The sequence below is a fragment of the Cricetulus griseus genome, chromosome 4 (assembly GCF_003668045.3).
Source record: "Cricetulus griseus strain 17A/GY chromosome 4, alternate assembly CriGri-PICRH-1.0, whole genome shotgun sequence".
In the NCBI taxonomy this organism is placed as follows: Eukaryota; Metazoa; Chordata; class Mammalia; order Rodentia; family Cricetidae; genus Cricetulus; species Cricetulus griseus.
Genome location: NC_048597.1, coordinates 150410090 through 150433237, shown reverse-complemented (window position 1 = coordinate 150433237; position 23148 = coordinate 150410090). Strand labels below are relative to the sequence as shown.

Below are 23148 nucleotides of genomic sequence, written 5' to 3'. Positions count from 1 at the left end.
CTGACAGTAAGATTACATCCAGTTGTGATGAAGTGACCAATAAAATATATTTACTCAAAGTGCAATTACTCGTGTTCATGTAGAAAACTACTATTTATATATGGCCTAGATTATAATACGCTTGTTTTCCTAATTCAACTATTTTTAATAGTGCTATTAGGAATTATAACTACTTTTCTTTTCCCATTATTTAGTGGCTGTCTGCCTAAATTCACCAATTTGTGACAATAATTACATCATAACTCATTGGGTAACTGATGAAACAAATAGGGACTCCATTACATGTTTTCATCATTTATTAATATTGGAAACCATTATAATATCAGTCAATATAATCTGCATATTATATAGACATTTAGATTTATTTCAGAAGAAATGTTATAAATGTTAGAATTGTCAAAATAGTATTTAGTATATGCAGTTTAAATTTTTTTAAAACAGTTGAAACAAACTGATTCACTTAAACACATTTAACAGTGTAAAGTCATCACACCATGTAAAGAATGACATTTTATTAGATCTGGACATACTTTATCCTATAGAAGGAAAAGTAGTCACTGAATTATTTTTATTTGTCATTTTTGTAAGATCACTCATTGTCACATGTTGATAATGAGCTGCATATTTTCTTGTGAATTATTTGGTAATACTTTCCCTCTAATTATCTACTAATCTATGCAAATTAGCCTATAGGACATAATCACATTATTACCTATTAAGCCTTGTCACGTTTCCATGTGGAAGAGAAAAGTCAATATTTCAAAGGTCATACACTGATCCTAGATAGAGAATTGAAAACCAGGACTAATTGAGTTAAATCTTAGAAAGGGACCATAGTGGGAGACAGGAAATACCTGGCTTCATGTCCTGCATCCCCATCTCCACAGCTACGCTAGGGCTGTGCACTTCACTGTAATAAATCAGGAGTTCCACATCCCGATCAAACTTGTGTCCTTCAGCCAAGGAAACCTGAGGAGGAGACCAGCAGAGTACCCCTGTTTAGAACTGCCAATGATCACTCCTGAGATATAGTCAGAGTTCTGGGTCACAGGTTTCTTCCACCAAGACACAATCAGAAGTACAGAAAGTACTGCAGGAAAAAGGGACTACACCTTACGTGGAGTAGAGAAGTTAGATAGTGGGCCTATCTAAGCATAAAAGGAAAAAGTAAGGGGGCATAGGAAGAATGAAAGATGACCAAGTCAATGACAAGGACAGAGCAGACATTAAGTAGTGTTATCTTTCTATTCACCTGAGCAGAAGTCTTGTCATCAGCAAGGTACTGAATAGGACTCAAGGAGCAGTTGGATTGGACGCTCTCAATGCCATGCTGGGAAGTGATGGTGGCAACCATGCTGAGTGTGTAGGGCAGGTCTTCCAAAGGGACTATGGGAGTCTTTATATTGAAACAACTGTTCGTTGACTGTTCTATAAAAATAGTACATTACTTCTGTTTTCCATGGCAACAATTTCCAACACAAACATAATTTGGTGTATCCCCCTAGCTGTTCTACCACTGGTTTTCAAAGGCAGAAATTGCTTACCAGAGAGTTGGTATCTTGGATTCAAGATTGCTGGGAGCACATAGCGCAGGGCACCATCTGTTTCCAGAGTCAGTTCCTGAACATACCTCAGCGTAACTCCCACCTTAGCCCCAGGTGGGAGGTTCCCAATATTGCAAGAAAAGACATCCCTGGAGTAATCATCCTCTTCCAAAAAGTAAGCTTGGTGGCCCTGGGACATGGCATCCTCATACTTGCTCTGGGCCTACAGCAAGTGTAGGGAGGGTTGAAATGAAATCACATGAAGTCAAGAAAATACAGACTGTTTGGAGGGTGTGTCATAGATCCTGTGAACTTCACAATTATTCTGGTAACTGCTACTTGATTTTTTTCTGCCTAATTGATTTTCGGTAACCAGTAAGTAGAAATGAATGAAAGAAGGAACAGTCATGAGTTGTTTATAAGGATAAATGTAGAATGCAATTTAAAGTAAGAAGAGAAGAGAAAATGTACTTATCATTCACACCTGCATCTTCTCCTGCAGTTCTGCCACAATTTTCTTCCCATCCACCAAGGCTTCAAAGCTGTAGATAGCAGAGTCTTCATCCATGGGGAACACAAAGATGGCCTCTACTGGGACTTCTTCCTCATTCTCATAATTTAAGGTTGCAGACACACCAGCCACAAAGTCATTAATGGACAAGGTGACCGAGATGCTCTTCAGTGGTACTGGTGAAGATATCAGTGTTTAGGAAACCAGAAAAATTTACTACAGTGACACCATAGATGAGGAGCTGTGCTCAGTACAATGACTTCATCAGTAAGAGTAGTATGTCAGTCTTACCTGGCTCCTTGTCACCAGTGATTAGACCATACTGATGCTCCATGGTGACTGTCCCTTTCTGTGGAAAAGACGCATCACTAAGCTGTCCATGTGAGAAATTATACCATCAAAAACTATAGCTTGTGTGCTTCTCTCTTGCAGAAGCAGTTTCAAATTCTTAGTTTGGAAATAAGGATACATGGAGAAAAGGAGGAGAGATACCAGGGGTGATAATCCTGATTCATGCTGCTCACGTGGTAGGCTGTGAGTGTTCATTACACTGGATTTCTGTAGAATACCTTCAAGTTCTTCAAACACTGTACTACATTTACAAAAGGTGTTGAATGAACTGCCCACAGGGCCTTGGATAGGTTCCATAGCTAAACCCCAGCATTCTCCTTCCCCAATGAGTCAGTCTTAATATTTTATTTACTTTTATGTTATATGTAAGAGTATCTGCCTGCATGGATGTCTGTGTATCACATGCAGGAATATACTCTTACACATAACATGTTTCACAAAGCATAGGATGTTGTATTCACTGGGGTTGCATTTACAGATGGTTGTGATGTTCCATGTAGGATCTGGAACTTGCACTCTTTTCCCCCAGAAGAGAAAGCAGAACTCTTAAAGACTAAACCAACTCTTCAGCCCCTATTCCCAGATCATCCTATGAATACCTGTGAGATTCAAATTGCATCCTATATTATATTCCTCTTACTTAATGACTTGCCTATAAAGTATTGCTATTACCCACTGGTTTGTTTTGTGTTTTGTATTTATTTTCAAGATATGGCCACACAACTCACTAGTGGCCCAGTGCAGACAGTAAATAAGTGACTGGGATCTGCTTAACTCTAAGTGATTATTGAGATCATCTTGTCTGCCCCTAGCATGTTTCACATTGCAACCAATGCTCAGAGAACAGAGAGAAGTGTCAGAGAGTTTCTAACAGTCCATGGTCACAGAGGATTACTGTTAATCAGGGTCTTTTGTCCATGATAGAGCCATTGTAGTCATGAACTCAAAACAGGGGCTGTAATTTGTACAAGACATGCACCATCAAACCAGTCAATATTTCAGCAATTATAGTACAATACCCACCTGAGGAAGTTTGTTTTTGTTATCCCTTTGAGGTGAGGCAGTCATTTTTTTCCTTAGGGATTTGGTCCCATGTAGGTTGCCCATACTCCACTTGATGACCCTGAACCTATGTACATATTGGCAGCACAAATGGATTCAATAGGTTAAGTATGGTGACTCCTCAAGAAAATGGGAATCAGTCTACCACAAGATCCAGCAATCCCACTCTTAGGCATATACCCCAAAGAAGCACATTTATACAACAATTACATCTGTTCAACGATGTTCATAGCAGCACTATTTGTAATAACCAGAAACTAGAAGCAGCCTAGATGCCCCTCAACTGAAAAATGGATAGAGAAAATGTGGACATTTACACAATGGAGTACTACTCAGCGGGAAAAACATCGAATCTTGAAATTTGCAGGAAAATGGATGGATCTAGAAGAAACCATTCTGAGCAAGGTAACCCAATCGCAAAAAGACAAACATGAAATGTACTCACTCATATGTGGATTTTAGACATAGAGTAAAGGATTACCAACCTACAATCCACACTGCCAGAGAAACTAGTAAACATGGAGGACCCTAAGAGAGACATACATGGTCCCCTGTAGAAGAGGATTAGAAAAATAAAAGGATATGCTTTTTTGAAGAGGAACCATTTACTGGTTGGTGTAAGCTAGAAGGTGAGACGGAAGTGGATATAATCAAATGAATTGCACATAACTGTAAATTTTGCAAAGGAGAAATTGACTATATTATATATTTTAAAAGACATTATCTGGTATAAAGTTAATATATGTATAATATTTTCATTTCTTCTAAAAAAGACTTTCCTAAATATATTTCATAAATTATGAACCTGTACAATGTTGATTGTAATATGAAGACAAAGCGATTGATTTTTACCATGTTATGATTAACATGATTATTTTATTCGCAGAGCCAGAGAATGGGTTAATCCTAATCATGGTTTCAAATAAACCTGGAAGCAGTTCTGAGACTTTTTAAAACTTAGCACTTGCTAGCTTGCCTCTCCCTATTGTCATTGTACGTGACCACAGTGTTTAACACCAGCAAAGTTGGTTTTCCCTGGAAATATATTCTAAGGACACAAAGTGGCACAACTGGGAACACAAGTCATGCTTGCTTGTTCTGTCCATCTATAAGCCCATCCTTGTCTTTCAGATCTATATGCTGGAAAACCCTCTTGAAGGACCAGCTTTCCATCTCTGGGCTTTCCATGTCAGCAATTCTGAAGGCTGTGGAAGGCTGCTGCTTGGTCCTCTAGCCTAATCAAATGATCATTTTAAATCTCAGACTGTGGTGGTGGTTCATTGCAAACGAACTTTCCAGCTTGTGAAAAATTCTGAGTTCCCTCTCTAACCTTAGACCTTGTGGAAGGCTGGGGATACCTCCTTAGTCTCCCTGGAAACCATCCCCCTGATATCAGTGGTGTTTTCTATACAACTTACATCAGTCACACAAATCTATCAAACAATGAGCTATTTTCTATATCTGCTATTTTGAACTATTGGAAAATTCTGACAGCATTAGAATAACTCTGATCTGAACAGCAGCACAGAGGTAGCAGCTAAGCAAAGAGGAGGGGGACAGCAAGCACTGGGAAGGACTTTCCCTGGGGGCAGGTAAAGGAGCCTGGGGCAGGAAGAGCATTTCGATTGACAGTATCTGGAAGCTTAGAGCAGGAGACTCACCCAGGTGCAGCTCACCTGAAGGATGGAGTGATTCAGGCAGCAGAGACTGCAGGCTGGCAGTGGCCACTGCAGGAGGCTGAGAGAGGAAAGAGGAGGACAAGGCTCCCCTACAATGAGACATTGGTTTCCTGATTCCAACCTCAGAACAAATTTATCTCAATGAATATGTCACCCTTTCCGGATCCTTCCTTTATCTGCAGTTTGTGGCAAGTGTTCAAAGTTCTTGTGGATAAGACAGCTGTCGAGCTATCAGTCATGTCAGTTAGTACCAGTTCAATGGCAGGCAGGGAGCAGGGTGAGTCAGCAGGCCACACCCTGATTATTATAGCTTCAGGGAGAGGGAGAATCTGTGTTTCAAACAGTGAAAAGTGTTTTCAGTAGAGAATGAAGAAAAATAGTTATTTAATCCATAGACTCCCTAAGACCTTCAGTGCCAGATGTTTATCAAGGTCACAACTTCAAGTTCTGGGATATCTATAGAGAAGGATTTATGGGCTGCAATAGATCAGGGTGTCTGGAGAATGAAAACTCCATTTCCTTAGGACAAACTTACCTAAAACTGAGAAGAAAAAAAAAGCATAAAAAAACAACAAAAACCTATTTTGTGAGCTACAGAAAGAGTGAGAAGGACAGGAAGGAAGGGAGAGAGAGGGAATATGAACATGAAATAGAGATCATTTGTGGACTATTAATCTAGAAAAATCATCAGGCATCACATGCCAGGATGAGTTTCCACTGCTACTACCCCTATGTTTCTGCTAAAACGCAGTTACAATTCATTGTGGTGTTGCCTAGCATAAGAAGCTTTCTTACCCTTTAGGTGCAGCAGCTAGGATTCTCCTCAGAGAGCACAGTTTTCATCTACTTTCTCAAGTGCCCTCTGCTTATATTAGCTGTAAAAGAAAGTGAAAGTAAATAAAGTCAATCTTCCAGTAGGATCCACTCCCTTCTAGGGAAAAGCTATAAAGTTACAGGTATATGAGGAAGGGATGGACTGAAAATTCTTAATGAAGTATTGAATTTTTGCTTGTGTCTTGATGAGGGTTTTGCTTAAAATTTAGAGCAATTGCCAGGTTTTCCCCTTGCATGGTCCAACCAGAGAAACATGTGAAGACAGTCGAAGTTACAGGATTTGTTTTCTGAGGCCGAATGCTACAACTGTACTATCTAAAAATGATATGAAATGCTGTTCAGCTTCTTAAAAAGCTTGCTCAATAAGAGCTTCTGCTCTGCTACACCTGACTAACGGGAAATTCTGAGCATTATATTATAGCATTTACTTGGTCTATAGGCTATATCTGGAAACAGGACACACATTTCTGCTAACAAATATTTTTCCTCCCAAATTTTGTATCCTTGAATTTATAAAATAAGTATTAATTTATAATTATCTCCTGAATTATTTCAAGGTATAATAGATCAAAATGCATATGAAGCTTACAAATGTACATGCAAATTTATAATAAATCCTAATGTCCTCACACATTTTCTCTTTTATGAATAATGGAATTTTTTCACTTGCCAAACCAGCTGTAAAAGAGAATGTATCTTTGTAGGAATCATTTCCTGTGTTGTTCCCCCTCCATACTGTAACTCATCTCTGCTTCTGCAGTATCTTGGTAGCAAAGTCTGACGCTTGGCAAGGCTGGCAAGAGCTCATTCTCTGGTCTGGTGGAGTCAAAGCCTAGGACTTGAAGTTGGCTGCCGAGCAGATGTGAAGGTTTGCTTTGAAACCAGTCATTCAAATAGCACACCTAGGCTGCTGCTATCTGTTGGATAATTATATTTAAAAAATACCCACAAGTATAAAGACTTTTACTGTTACAAAAGCATCAATTAATTTTAGTTAAATGTTCATTTATATTATGTTTAAATAGAAAGAAAGATTGACCCCTTTCCTATAAAATATTCAGTAAAGTAAATAATCCAGGATTTCATGGAGAAACATGTAATTCATTCTTTACCAACACACCTGGCAGGGAAAGTAAATGGAGCAGAGAAGTGCCCTGGATTTCTTTTTGAAAAAAATACATGTATTTATTTTATCTACCCACCACAGTTTCCCCTCTCTCCACTCCTCAAAAACTCTCTTCCCAGGCCCACCTGTGTTCCCCCTTCAATCCATTCCCCAGTTTCTGTTTAGGATGTGGGAGGTCTCCCTGAGTATCAACAAAATATGTCATACCAATTTTCAATAAGAATAAGCACTGCCCATATATTAAGGCTGAGGAAGGTATCCCCTAACGAGGAGTAGATCTTCAATACCCAGTAAAAGATTCAGAGACAGGCCCTTCTCATACTGTTAGGAGATCCACAAGAAGACCAAGCTATCATGTTGTGAAACAATATTTTAAGGAATGTTCAGTTGTTTATGCCACAGAATATTACATCAATTGTGTAAAGATGTCTTATGTTTATGTATGTTTCATTTGTTTAATTATGAAAAGCTATTTTAACTTGCCTGTCTAAGGTACTGCATTGATCTAATAAAGAGCTGAGTAGCCAATATGTGGGCAGACAAAGTAGAGTTGGAATTTGAGGCAGAGAGAATAAATAGAAGGAATCTTGGCAGGGGAAAATAAGGAGAAGAAAGGATAAGCAGAGACTGTATGTGTCAGACAGTTGACAGACAGACATGCAAATAGTAGGAAAGTAATACATACAAAAAGTAAATGAAGGTCAAAGCCCCAAGGCAAAACATAGATAAAGGGATTATTTAAGTCAGAAACCCTGGCTAGAAATAAAGTAAGATAAGCCCAGGCATTCATATGTAAGAATAAGTCTGGAGTCTTGATTTGGGAGCTGACTGAGTGGCAGACCAAAAAAAAGAAAAGAAAAGAAAACCCTGCTACACTAGACAACTGTAACATATATGCAGAGTGCCTAGGTCAGTCACATGCAGGCTCCCTGGTTGTCAGTTCAGTCTCTGTGAGTCCCTATGAGCCCAAGTTAGTTGATCCTGTTTGTTTTCTTTGGTGTCCTTGACCTCTCTGACTCCTCCCCATCTTCTGCAAGAATACTGAGCTCCATCTAAAGTTGCTATGAGTCTGGATCTGTTTCCATCAGTTGCTGTTTCCATCAGTTGTTTCCATCAGTGGCCTCTCTGACAAAACCTGGGACAAGCACCAATCTATGACCATTGCAGAATATCATGCATCATTCATTATATTGGCATTTTCTCCCTCCAGTCATGTTTGGTTCTTACCTATGTCTCTGGGGTCATCCAGCCCCGGGCACTCAGCAGTGCTCCCAGGCTTATTATCCTGGCATGGGTCTCAGGATAGACCAGTCATTGGTTGGCCACTCCCTCAACTCTAGGCCCCCTTTCCTCCAGCACATGCCATATTCATGACAGACTGAAGGTCAAAGATTATGTGGCAGTGTTGGTTTCCCACTTCCAACACTTACAGTTTTACTTGGTCATAGGAGGTGACCATTACAGTCTACTTATCCTTTTGTGCTAGGAGTCTTACCTGGACTCATCCTTGTACATTCCTGGGAGATTTCCGTGTGCCAGATTCATACCTGACCCCAAAACACACCCCCCATCTAGTAGTCTCTTTCAGTACTCTCCCTGTCACTTCACAACCTGATCATTTATGTTCCCATCTCCACATTCCCACAGTCCACTCATGAACTGTCTTCTATTTCCTCTTCCCAGGGAGAACCAGTTACCGCCCCCTCCAGGAACCATTTTTGTTACATAGTCTCTCTTGAGTCTTTGGATTAGCATAGTTGTCCTCTATTTTACAGCTAATATCCACTTATAAGTGAGTACATACCATGTTTGTCTTTCTGAGGTGGGTTACCTAACTCAGGTTGATATATTTTTTTCTTTAGTTCCTTGAATTTGCCTTCAAATTTGCCAGCAAATTTGCTTTTAACAACTGAGTAGTACTACATTGTACAAATGTACCACATTTTCTGTATTCCATCCTTGACTGAGAGATATATAGATTTTGTTCCGGCTCTGGGTATTGTAAATAAACCTACTATGAACAGAGTTGAGCAAGTGTCCTTGTGGTATGATTAAGCATCCTTTGCGTTTTATGCCCAAATGTGGTGCAGTTGGATCTTGTAGATAGATTTGGGGATTTCTGAGTAACCACCGCATTGATTTCCAATGTGGCTGTACAAGTTTGCCCTCCCACCAGCAATTGGGGAGTCTTCCCCTTGATCCATAGCCTCTCCGGAATGATCTTTAGTTTCTGTTTTTGATCTTAGCCATTCTGACTGGTGTAAGGTGGAATCTGAGTCCTTTTATTTGCCATTATCTGATGGCTAAGGTTGTGGAACATCTCCTTAAGCATTTCTTTGACATTTGAGATTCTTCTGTTGAAGATTCTTTGTTTAGAACTCGATCCAAATTTTAATTGGATTATTTGTTTTACTGATAACTAATTTCTTGATTATATATATATATATATATATATATATATATATATATATATACTTGAAAATCATCCTTCTGTGAGATGTGAGATTAGTGAAGATCTTTTCCTTTTTGGCCTAATTGATAGTGTCCTTTTGCCTTACATAAGCTTTTCAGTTTCATGGGGTCCCATTTATTAATTATTGATCTTAGTCCCTGTACTTTACTTTCCCCTTCTACAACAGTGAATCAGTTGCCTCTGTCTCCAACAAGTCTCAGTTCTTTCACTTTTCTGTTAGTATCTCCTTCACTGTCCTCATTACCCATCCAGTTTTGCCTTTGCAAATCACCCCTCATTTTTTTACATTACACCCCTGATCTCTTTCTATGAAAACAATCTGATTACATTATAAATATTTCAATATACTATCATTAAAGAATTGTTTGCTTAAACCTCAGGGGTTTTGTTTTGCTTTATGAATCTTTAACAACTACCTGCCTCTAGTTTTGTCATACCTAGCTCCCAGTATTTGGTTATTTTACTGTTTTAGGTAGTCACTTTCTTATACATCCTGTTTGTCCAGTTTAGACAGCATACTGTCAGCAGTTGAAGTTAGGGAAATTTCTTATCCAAATGGCTAGATTTGCCACAAAGAAAGCAAGCTCCATATGGAGGCTCTTCAATACCTATCATCCTCTCTTGAAATAGATTGGTGCTGCCAGGAGCAGACGTATCTCACTGTCATTCTCTGTTCATTAACATTCGAAATATTTAAAATTAACAAAGCATCATAGAAGGTCCAAACACTTTCTGTTATATTTTCCACCTTTGCATGGCTTAATTTTTATATAACTTTACTCTTTTTTTAAAGACTTTATTATTTGTAAACAATTTCTTTCCATGAATGTGTATACCAATTTTCTCTTCTTTCTTTGATACCTAAGCACATTTTTGACTGTTTTCTTTTTTTCATTTTTTATTTGAATTAGAAACAAGATTTGTTTACATGACAATCCCAGTTCCCTTCTCCCTCCTGTCCTCCCCTACCTCCCCTCAACTAAAACCCTACCTATCACATATCCTTTCTTCTAGTCTTCACCTGACTCAACCATTCTGCTCCCTCATGACCTCTGCAACCTTCCTCTTCTTCCCTTCTCATTCTTGTAGCTCCCTTCCCCCTCTTCCTGTGCACTCAATTTGCTCATGGCATCTTGACCCTTTCCACTTCTCCAGGGGACAATGCTTGTCTCTTTTAGGGTCCTCCTTGTTTACTAGTTTCTCTGGCAGTGTGGATTGTAGGCTGGTAATCCTTTACTCTATGTCTAAAATCCACATATGAGTGAGTACATATCATGTTTTTTTTCTTTTTTGTGATTGGGTTACCTCGCTCAGAATGGTTTTTTCTAGTTCCATCCATTTTCCTGCAAATTTCAAAATTCCATTTTTTTTTCCTGCGGAGTAGTACTCCATTGTGTAAATGTACCATATTTTCTCTATCCATTCTTTGGTAGAGGGGCATCTAGGTTGCTTCCACTTTCTGGCTATTACAAATAGTGACCTAAGCACATTTTTAAATATACTGTATCTTTTAGAGGTTTTCTGTGTCTGGACCTGGCTTTACCAAGCATCTGCAGTGTTTTCCGACTGCATGAGATAAATCTGAAAGTGCCATATCAGCCACCACATGGCTCTGCTTAGGGCACGATCCTGGTGCATTGTTCTTGCAGCTGACTCCAGCCCTGCATGCAGTAGCTAATAGCCACATCTCTGCATGGTGCTGAGCAATGGTCCACCTGAAAGGCTACAGGATTAGGAAGCTGCATCTGGCTGGATATTTGAGCTCCCATGTTGGCCACCATATGTAACTGGACTTTCCTTTGGGTCACCAGCCCACAGCTAAACCTTGAAGTGAACTGAAATCTAGTTGCAGAGAAGGAGGACAAATGAGCATAGAGGTCCATACCAGGCTGATGAAACCCACAGATACAGCTGACCTGAACAAGGGAGAGCTCTTGGTCCCTAGACTGATAGCTCAGAAACCAGCATGGGACTGATCCAGACTCTCTGAATGTGGGTGTCAGTGAGGAGACCTTGGAAATCTATGGGGCTCCTTGAAGTGGGCCCCCACTACTACTCTGGGAGCCCATCCCATACTGAGGGATTCTCCCTGAGCCTAGACACAAGGGGTTTGGCCTAGGCCCTATCCCAAAGGATATGACAGACTTAGAAGACCCCCTACGGAAGGCCTCACCCTCCTTGGGGAGCAGATGGGGTATGGGATAGTTTGGGGGGACACGGGAAGAGGGGAGGGAGAGGGACCTAGGGATTAAAATAATCTTTCTATTTAAAATAAAAAAAATAAAATATACAAGTTAGTTTTGGAAAGATGGCTCAGTGGTTAACAGCATTTGTTGCTCTTCCAGAGGACCTTAGTTCAATTCCATATGTCCTCCTTACCAACTCCTGTAATACAAGTTCTAGGGTATCTGGTACCTCAGGCTTTCATAGGCACCGGACCTGTATGCACATACATATACACAGACAGAAACATACACATAGATAAAAATAACAAAAATATTTTAAAATAAATAGGTAACATTCTGTGGTCTTGGCTGGGACAATTATACCTTAGTGATATCATCTAAAACAAAGTAAGATAAAAATATATCTATATCTAAATATGTGAGACTCTACAACGTTTAATAATTTGGTACCTGAGATGATGGAATCATGAAAGTAAAATGCTGACTTAGCATGGTAGTAAACGTTGTGAGATATTCAATTACAGGGTGTAAAGATATGTCACATGTGATTGCTTTAATAAAAAAAAAACTAAATTGCTGATATCTAGGCAAGAGATGTGTCAGGGACTTCTAGACAGAGAGAGCTCTGGGAAGAAGAATGGCAGAGTCACAGCCAGATATGGAGGAAGAAGGATGGACAGTACAGATTAAAAGTAGCAGAAACATATAAAAGAATATAGATTAAAAGCACAGTTTAATTTAAGTTATAAGAGCTAGTTTGAAACAACCCTAAGCTAAGGCCAAACTTTCATAATAAATAAGTCTCTGTTTCATCTCTTGTAGTCTGTTGGTGATGCTTTCATCTGTAGTTCCTGTGTGCTTCCCCAGATTTTCCATTTCCAGAATTCCCTATGTTGTATTTTTGTTATTGCTTTTATTTCAGTTTTGATGTCTTGAACCATTTTCTTCAGCTGTTTGACTGTTTTTTTGGCTTTCTATAATTTCTTTGCAGGATTTTTTGATTCCTTTCAATTTTTGTTTGCCTTTTCCTTGCCTTCTTTAAGGGAATTTTCCATTTCTTCTTTAAGAGACACTTTCATATTCATAAAATAATTTTTAAATTCATTTTCTTCTGTTTCAGGTACATTGGAATGTTAAGGTTTTGCTGTTGTAGGATTACTGGGTTCTGGTGGTGCCATATTGCTCTTTCATTTGTTGAATATATTCTTACACCAGCATTTACTCATTCTGTTCTTCTAGCTGGTGTGGCTTCTACTGTGCCTGTCTTGCAATTGATGTGGTTTGCACCTGTGTGATTGTAGTCTGCTGGATTTGCAGTTGATGGCTGGCTAGGAAGAGAGTGTTCATATGCATGGTTACCAGATGGTGTGGGTTATACCAGAGCAGTGGAGTTCCACCAGAAGTGGGGACAGGGCCCAACTGCCTTGGTGGTGCTGGGATGGAAGAGAGAGTTAGAAGTTGTAAGGCAATACCCTGGAGGTTAGTTAGGTTTTAAACTCTGGGGCAGTCTGGCTGGGAGGTAGATCACTCATGTGTTTTAACAACTTCTTTGGTTTGCACCTGTGATTATGAAGTCTTCTGAGGTGGAGGAAGGCTGACCACGGGAGGATGCACAAGTGTGTGGGGTTGTGTGTCAGAGTGGGTCTTGGAGGGACACAGTCCAGTGGGTGGCAGGGGTGGGGCACAGCCTATAGGTGGGGACTGCATCAGAACAATGGAGTTGTTCCAGAAACGGAGGAGGGCCCAGATGGCCTTGCTGGTGCTGGGATGAGTATGTGATGTGCTCCGGGGTTTATTTAGGGTCTGGACATGGGGCAGACCAGCTGGGAGGCCAATAACTCAACTGATTTCACAATAAATTTTTTATGGTTTGCACCTCTGCCTATTTAGTCTGCTGGGGTAGCTGGGAAGGGCTAGCCATTGGGAGAATGTTCAGGTGTCTGGGGTTTGGTGCCAGAGTGGGTCTTTGAGTAACAGACCCCAGTGGGTACCTGGGATATGGACACCAAGATTTCTTCTTATTTTGTGGAATAGATATACATTTTAATATTTTCTATATTTTATGTGCCTCATATTTTTTAATTTAATGAATTGTTAAATATTTCTGAAAGTGTTATCTTTACCATACACATTTTTATCCAAAATTAAAACATAAAAATATACCATCTTTTCCTTGAAGCATGTGGCATTTATACATGTTCACCTTCTACAGAGACACATTTTCAATCATGTATCAATAATTTATGTGTGTTTATAGTGAGCTAAGCATCATTCATACAGACATTTTCTACTCTCAGTTACTACCATATACTTTTCTTCACAAACCTCATTCGTAATCGTTAACTCTCCAATTCAAGAAAAGTTTCCATTCCTCACTGTGTATTATTTTCTTGGTGCATTCACAGCATCTGGTTACAGTGCATGCAGAAATTTTCTTCCTGTACCATCATGGAAAGTAACTTCATGAGTAATACATTATGTAGTCTAAAAGAATTTAAAAAGTTCATTGTGTTTTGTTTTTATTTCTGAATCTCCATTTATTTCCAAACTTACTTCAGCATGACCTTTCACTGAGACGGTTTAAGAAACCTTAAAAACAGTAAGTAGACATGAAAGGAGTAATATTTAATATCAGTTATAATGTTGCTATTTCCCCAAGCCTTAAATCAAGAGAAAAACATTGACCTGGCTTCAAATATTTAATTAAATAATTTTGAAAACAGAGGTTTGCCAAAGGGGTTGTAACCCATAGATTGAGAACCACTGCTTTACCTGAAGCATCTTAGAGACATGTGAGTTGCCAGTTCTGTTTGTCCTTTAGTATTACTGAAGCAGAAATGACATACAGCAGACTTTAACTATTTAATATGGATATATTTTCAGATTGTACATATTCCAACACTTGTGACACCACAATAATCAAGTTAATGAATATCAGTGGTATGTCCCAAAAGTTTCCTGTATATTTTCATTTTTTATATGTTTCAGAATGCTTAATTTGAGACTTAACCTCTAACATTTTGATTGTATAGAGGCCTAATTGTTAAGGACAGGCAATGCATTGCACAGAATATATTTATAAATTAGCATTCCAACTTTAGTAATATTTTTACATTGATATAGTATTCCTGTCTTTCTGCCTTCCATTCTATGACAAGTATTTTTGTATGTTTTTCTGTGGATTTTTAATGGAAGAATGGCTGTTCCCATCTTCTGGCCATTATAGTTGCATCATTTGACCTTTATTTGTTAAACTGAATTGGTTTTTATGTATACTGTCTAGAATTTGTTCCCCTTGGATATCTTTAAAAAATCTTTTTCCATGCTGAATGTCATGTTTTCTGACATTATGCAATGTTTGCTTTACTAATTCTATAAGACAGATTTTGCTTTCAGCACCTTATCTAAGACAGACTAGCAATTTTAAATTTGTAAAACTTTGATTGTGTTTTCACTCAATATTGACATTGCTTTGTCTGCTCTACTTACTTCCAATGGCCCATTTTGAATTAATTTGATTGACTGGCATGAGAAAGCATTACATATTAATAACAAGTACCTGTCTATTAATTCTCTACCATGTAATAGGGAAGCATCTCCACATTGACATTTCAAAAATCCATTATTCCCCAAGACTGTCAATAAGAGCTTCTTTCTGGAGTGTCAAATTCCATCCATTTATAACTAGGCACATCTCTGGTTATAGCAGTACTACACTATGCAGAATAACAAAAATGGTAGTGAGATTCCAGAGTGGAGAGCTCTAGATCTTCATTCTCCCATTTCAAGTGCATTTGGATTTTCTTGAGTCACAATTTTCATGGAGGTACAAGTATTCATATGCAAGAAAATTAAATGAAAACAGGAAGTTGTAGATAACACTGAGTTCAGAAACTGATCTAGAATGTATTTCCACTGACACAAAATTTTCATTTACTCACAAGTGTGGAAACTTTTCTTTTCCTAATGTCTTTAATTGCTTTTCAAAGAACTATGCAATTCTATATATATTCAATTTCTATATGTGTTGAATGTCTTACATTTTTTCATGTGAAGTACATATATGCTAATTATGTTTATAAAATTACTAAATAATTTAATGGTTCTTGAGTTTGCCATTGATCTCCTGTTATAACACTTAATGACCATTTAAATGTTTCTTCAAATTTCTTTATATATTAATTCGAATTTTTTATGTAGAATATTACACTGTTAAGAAGTAGACATAGTCACATTTCCTGTTTGCAGTTATAGGAACTTCATATACAGTGCCTTGTTTACTTGCTGGAAACTAGAATCTACATTACAGTGTTGAAGGAATATGCTATGATTGCCTCATTCATTTAATCGGGGTGAAAGGTTTCCAGGAGAATTATTTGAGAGTTCTGGGATGATGTTGATATTTTAATATAAAGAAATATATACCAGATAGGCATGAGGAATTGCTAGAAAGCTCCATTGAATTAGATATATCTGTTCTTTGGCTGTTCATATAGCACAGATAGACATAGATACATTAACAATCTATTTGTATGTCTCATGTTAAAGATTCAATGGGTAACATAAATGAAGAGATGTTATAAACAGGAAACACCAGAATGAAAAACTTAAGTTAGATGTTACATATCAAGCAGATGTGTGATAAATAACTGTTTTTCACTTTCTACATTGAACACCTAGGGAGAAATGGCAGAAAGAAATGACTCTGCAGTGACTGAGTTCATCCTCTCCTGGTTAACAGACCAACCAGAGCTACATTTGCCCCTGTTCCTCCTCTTCCTTCGAATCTACCTGCTCACAGTGCTGGGGAACCTGGGAATGATCATCCTGATCCTGCTCAGTTCCCACCTGCACACCCCCATGTACCTCTTCCTCAGCAGTCTGTCCTTCATTGACCTCTGTTACTCCACTGTCATCACCCCCAAAATGCTGGTGAACTTTGTAAAAGAGAAGAATGTCATCTCCTACCAGGAATGTATGACTCAGCTCTATTTCTTCCTTGTGTTTGTGATATCTGAGTGTCACATGTTGGCTGCTATGGCATATGACTGCTATGTTGCCATTTGTAATCCCTTGTTGTGCAATGTTACTATGTCTTACCAAGTCTGTTCCCTGGATGGTAGGTGGGATATATTGCATGGGCATCATCTGTGCAGCAGTTCATACTCTCTGCATGCTAAGAGTGGTTTTCTGTAAGACTAATATAATAAACCATTACTTATGTGATCTTTTCCCACTGATGGAGATTGCCTGCTCCAATACTTTTGTCAATGAGGTATTCCTCCTAGGCCTCCGTGCTTTTAACATCCTTGTTTCAACTCTGACCATCTTGGGTTCATATATCTTCATCATTGCTAGCATCCTCCATATCAAATCCACTGAGGGCATATTCAAAGCCTTCAGCACCTGTGGCTCCCACTTCTCTGCTGTTGCTGTCTTCTTTGGTTCCTTGGCATTTGTGTATCTACAGCCCTCCTCAGTCAGATCCAAAGACAAAGGGAAAGTGTCCTCTGTCTTTTATACTACCATTGTGCCCATGCTGAATCCCATGATCTACAGCCTGAGGAACAGGGATGTTAAAACTTGCTCTGAATAAGTTATTTCAAAAAATGACATTCCATGTGTAAAGAAATACTTGCCATAGAAAAGACATAGTACTTACAACCAATTTATTTCATTTTCTAACCCTCATCAAATCAAATTCCAAACAAGAAACTTTAGTTCTGAGTCAATGGCATCATCCACAACAGAAAATCTCAGTATCTCCTGGTGGTATCCACCTTTCCATTTTCTTCTGGAGCAGCAGCAGTGTGGTTTTCCAGTCAATACATAGAATAGATTCTACTATAATAAGACACTTCCTCATTGCTTTAGAAACTTATAGACATTTTCATTCCTATGAGGTTCAATGCAGTTAAACATGTTACATTAGGAGACAAGCCTGGAGGTTTCCAAATAGCACATGGTACCCTGCTCACTGTACTAATTTGAACCCAGAAGCACAGTAGCAGTGCCTTTATTTTTCTTCCCAGCATTAACTTTTTAAGCCTGTTTCCTTTCAACTATTATTTCACCTGAATCCTGTAGTAGGCACTGAACATTGTTGGCTTTGTCTTCAGCTTGACTTCAAATATATGACAAACACGTCTTTGACATACCTCTTTTGCCTCATCTTGCAACACTAGAACTAGAAACAAGGGGACATTCATTTTGAAAAAAAGAGAAAAAGTCCTTGATTCAAACATTCAGAATACATAAATTAAGGCAAGTAATCATAAAATATGAAGAGACATGAACAAGTTTTGGGATATGATGGATATATTAATTATTTTGATTGCTATCATGATGTCATGATTAATTGAATATACATGAAGTGATCATATTGTAGATAATAAATATTTGACACTCACTGTGTTGCATTTCTACCTTATTAACAGTGTTAAATGATAAACAAATAAAACTTCCCATGAATAATTTTGGCATATTGCTGAGTAGCGTACATCTCTAAGAGGTGTCAGAGTTCAAGATACAGAGAGAATTTAGAAATCCCCTACCATGCCAAAGACATGCAAATATACAGACAGTTAGCAAAAAACAGGAAGCCTCTGCCTTTAGGTAGTGGGCCAGAATCAGACTTCAGAAGAAGTAAGTCACCCATGTTTAGTCAGAACACCACAACTGCTGTAAAAACCACAAAAACTATGCACGACACACCACAGAAGACTGTGCGAAAGAGAACAGTTTCTGTGGTAGGATCAGCATTTTCTGCATCTTGAAGGAGGCAATAAAGACAGAAAACCCAGACAGCTGACATTGAAAACATTCAAAACTACAGAAGGATGTGTGTCTTTGTGTCTTTTGTGCTGCTAGAACAGAGTATCATATTGTAGGTAAAGTATAATGATCAAGAACATGTTTGGATCAGTTGAGATAGAGCGATGTCCAGGGTCAATGACCCACATCTAGTATGTACCATCTATCTGTATCAGGATGTGAAGGAAGGTTAGGGAATACTACAGAGTGCAGAGATATGTAGTCTCATCCTTATTTTAGGAATTCATATATATGGCAATTAATTTACTTGTAAAGAACATTAAATTGGTGGCTTTTTAATTTTTTTTTTTACATCCCTCTACTTCTGCCTTCACCATTGCAAAATGTCCTTCTGTCATTCTACCAATGACAATACTATATTTTAGTGGTCCACAATATATAGCACAATTATAGCCATGACTTTGCTGAAATTACAAATTTCCTCTAACAATAATACCTCATGGATGGCCTAATTGGATTTCACAAGGCTATTTGAGCTTGGAAAGATTATAAAAAGTATATAAGATGTTTCTAAGGAAAATTAATGACCCCATTGGACTACAAGTTGAAACATACTATTCATATGGTACAATTTCTATTGTTAAAATAGAATATCAACATTTCCATGATGGTGTCATAACATAATGGCTTAATTTGATTTGGTCATGTATAGGAAGATAATTATAAAAACAAAAACTATCAAATGCCAATCCTATTTAAGTTCATGAGTCACATTAAGTGAGTAATTTATGGTTTCAAAAGAAATCAACTGCCTTTCTGCCGACTCATCTGCAGACCAGGTGAGTGACCCCCTGCTTTTACCCAACTCCTGTCCAAAGCACCATTCACCCAGATCTCCCCAGGCTTGTCCCTGCTTGAAATAGACATCCCCAGGCAGGGAGGAGCTCCCTGAATCTGGGTACAGGCCACTCTTTCTTCCCTTCCAGGCGACCGATCTGCCAGGAGGTGAGTGATCCACCGCTCTTACCCAACTCCCTATCAAAGCCCCATCCATCCCTATCTCCCCGGGCCTGCTCCTGCTTGGGGTAGACCTACCCAGGCAGTGAGGAACCCCCAGAGCCTGGAAACTCCCCACTCTTACTTCCTGTCCTGCCTCCACACACCCGATCCCTATGGAGGGCTAACTCCTTTAGAGTGAGGAGATTACAAGGAGAGGCAAGACCATCCAGAGCTTCGGACATTGAATTCCTGGCCCACACACACTACAGCATAACAAGAGGAGATAGAGAGATCCTACCTGCACTTACTGGAATAAGATATGGGAAGAAGACAGAATAAGATTTTGCTCAACAACAGAAAGACCAATATGACACCACCAGAATCTAGGGATTCCACTCCAGCAAGATCTGGAAAGCCCAACACAGTGCATGAAGAAGAGATAGACCTCAAAAATTATATCAGCAAGATGATAGAGACCTTCAAAGAGGAAACAAGAAAATCCCTTAAAGAAATAGAAGAAAAAGCAAGCAAAAAATTACACAAAATGGAGGAAAAGACAAACCAAAAAATTCAAGAAATAAACAAATCTCTTAAAGAAGCTAAAGAAACCCAAGATAAAACAACCAAACAAGTGAAGGAAGCTCTTGAAACAGTTCAAAGCATGAAAGCTGAATTAGACACAATAAAGAAAACACAGAATGAGACGATGCTGGAAATGGAAAGACTGGATAAACGATCAGGATCTAAAGACGTGAGTATAACTAATAGAATCCAAGAGACAGAAGAAAGAATCTCAGCTATTGAAGACTCGCTGGAGGATATACATTCATCAACCAAAGAAAACCTCAAGTCCAACAAATCCCTGACACAAAATATCCAGGAAATATGGGAAATCATGAAAAGACCAAACCTAAGAATAATAGGTGTAGAAGAAGGTGAAGAAACACTGCTCAAAAGTACAGAAAACATATTCAACAAAATCATAGAAGAAAACTTCCCCAACCTACAGAAAGTTATGCCTATGAAAGTACAAGAACCTTATAGGACACCAAACAGACTGGACCACGAAAAGAAGTCCCCCAACACATAATAATCAAAACTCCAATCTACAGAATAAAGAGAAAATATTGAGAGCTGCAAAGGAAAAAGGCCAAGTAACATATAAAGGCAAACCAATCAGAATCACACCAACATCTCAATGGAAACTCTGAAAGCCAGAAGGTCTTGGATAGATGCACTACAAGCACTAAGGGAGCATGGATATCAACCCAGACTACTGTACCCAGCAAAACTTTCAATCACTATAGATGGAGAAAACAAGATATTCCATGACAAAAACAGATTTAAACAACAAATATCCACAAATCCAGTACTACAGAAGGTTCTGGAAGGAAAACTCTAACCCAAGGAACATAACTACATGCACAAAAACACAGGCAATAGATAATCTAATTTTGCCAAACACAAAAAGAAGCAGGAGGGCAAAATCCACACACAATGACACCACCAAAAATAAATCCAAAACAAACAAGAACCAACGAACAATGGACATTAATATCCCTAAATGTCAATGGTGTTAACTTTCCCATAAAAAGATATAGGCTAACAGAATGGATACGAAGACAAATCCATCCTTCTGCTGTTTACAAGAAACACACCTCAACTTCAAAGACAGGTGTTACCTCAGAGTAAAAGGATGGGAAATGATTTTCCAATCAAATGGGCTCAAGAAGCAAGCTCAAGCTCGTGTAGGAATCCTAATATCTAACAAATTGGACTTTAAACTTAAAGCAATCAAAAGAGATAAAGAAGGGCATTTCATACTCATCACAGGAAAAGTCCATCAAGATGAAGTCTCAATCCTGAACATCTCTGCCCCAAATAAAAAGGCACCCACATTTGTGAAGGAAACATAACTAAAGCTCAAACCACACATAAAACCACACACACTTATAGTAGGAGACTTCAACACCCCTCTTACGCCACTAGACAGGACCACCAGACAGAAACTTAACAAAGAAACAAAGGATCTGAAAGAAGTTATGACCCAACTGGGGTTAATGGATATCTATAGAGCATTCCATCCAAATTCAAAAGAATATACCTTCTTCTGAGTGCCACATGGCACCTTCTCTAAAATTGACCACATAGTAGGCAACAAAGCAAACCTCCATAGTTACAAGAGAATTGAAATAACCCCCTGTATCTTATCAGACCACCATGCATTAAAGCTAGAATTCAGCAACAATACAAATGGCAGAAAACCTGCAAACTTTTGGAAAATGAATAAGATCCCAATTGCACCATTCCTGGGTTGAGGAAGAAATAAAAAAACAAATTAAGGACTTCCTAGAATCTAATGAGAATGCAGACACAACATACCCAAACTTATGGGACACTCTGAAAGCAGTGCTAAGAGGGAAGTTCATAGCACTAACTGCCCACATGAAGAAACTAGAGAAAAGTCACATTAGAGAACTGACAGAACAACTGAAAGCACTAGAGCAAAAAGAAGCAAACTCACCAAGGAGGCGTAGACACCAGGAAATAATCAATCTGAGAGCTGAAATCAATAAAGTAGAAACTAGGAAAACATTACAAAGAATCAATGAAACAAAGAGTTGGTTCTTTGAGAAGATCAACAAGATAGACAAACCTCTAGCCAAACTGACCAAAAGTCAGAGAGAGAGCATGCTAATTAACAAAATCAGAAACGAAAAGGGGGATATAACAACGGACACTGTGGAAATCCAGAGAATCTTTAGGTCATACTTTGAAAATCTGTACTAAACAAAATTCAAAAAATCTAATGGAAATGGACAGTTACCTGGATAAATATCACTAACCAAAATTAAATAAAGACCAGATAAACAGTTTAAATTGACCCATAACCCCTAATGAAATAGAAGCAGTCATCAAAAGCCTCCCAACCAAAAAAAGCCCAGGGTCAGATGGCTTCACTGCAGAATTCTACCAGAAATTCAAACAAGAACTGATACCAGTACTCCTCAAACTGTTCCGCACAATAAAAGCAAATGGGATATTGCCAAACTCTTTCTACGAGGCTACAATCACTTTGATACCCAAGCCACACAAAGATATGACTAAAAAAAGAGAACTACAGACCATATCCCTCATGAACATCGATGCTAAAATACTCAATAAAATACTGTCAAACCTAATCCAAGAACATATCAGAAAAATCATCCACCATGATCAAGTAGGCTTCATCCTAGTTATGCAAGGATGGTTCAACATATGAAATTCTATCAATGTAATGCACCATATAAAAAAACTGAAAAAGCAAAACCACATGATCATCTCACTAGATGCTGAAAAAGCCTTTGACAAAATCCAAAATCCCCTCATGATAAAGATCTTGGAGAGAACAGGAATAACAGGAACATATCTAAACATGATAAATGCAGTATACACCAAACCAATAGCCAAAATCAAACTAAATGGAGAGAAACTCAAAGCATTTCCTCTAAAATCAGGAACAAGACAAGGCTGTACAATCTCTCCATATCTCTTCAATATTGTACTTGAAGTTCTGGTTAGAGCAGTAAGTCAAGAAAAAGGGATCAAAGGGATACAAATTGGAAAGGA

General features: G+C 38.4%; 1 protein-coding gene and 1 pseudogene across 1 annotated transcript; one reads left to right on the top strand and one right to left on the bottom strand.

The window, feature by feature from the left end:
- Positions 1-5932, bottom strand: part of LOC100773749 — a 42561-nt pseudogene extending 36629 nt beyond the window's left edge.
- Positions 5933-16452: 10520 nt separating this feature from the next.
- LOC100773460 (olfactory receptor 150) lies at positions 16453-17362 on the top strand. Its single transcript, XM_027412255.1, is given in 2 exon segments — positions 16453-16878; positions 16880-17362. Coding segments are annotated over 2 exon segments (909 nt in total).
- Positions 17363-23148: the final 5786 nt, after the last annotated feature.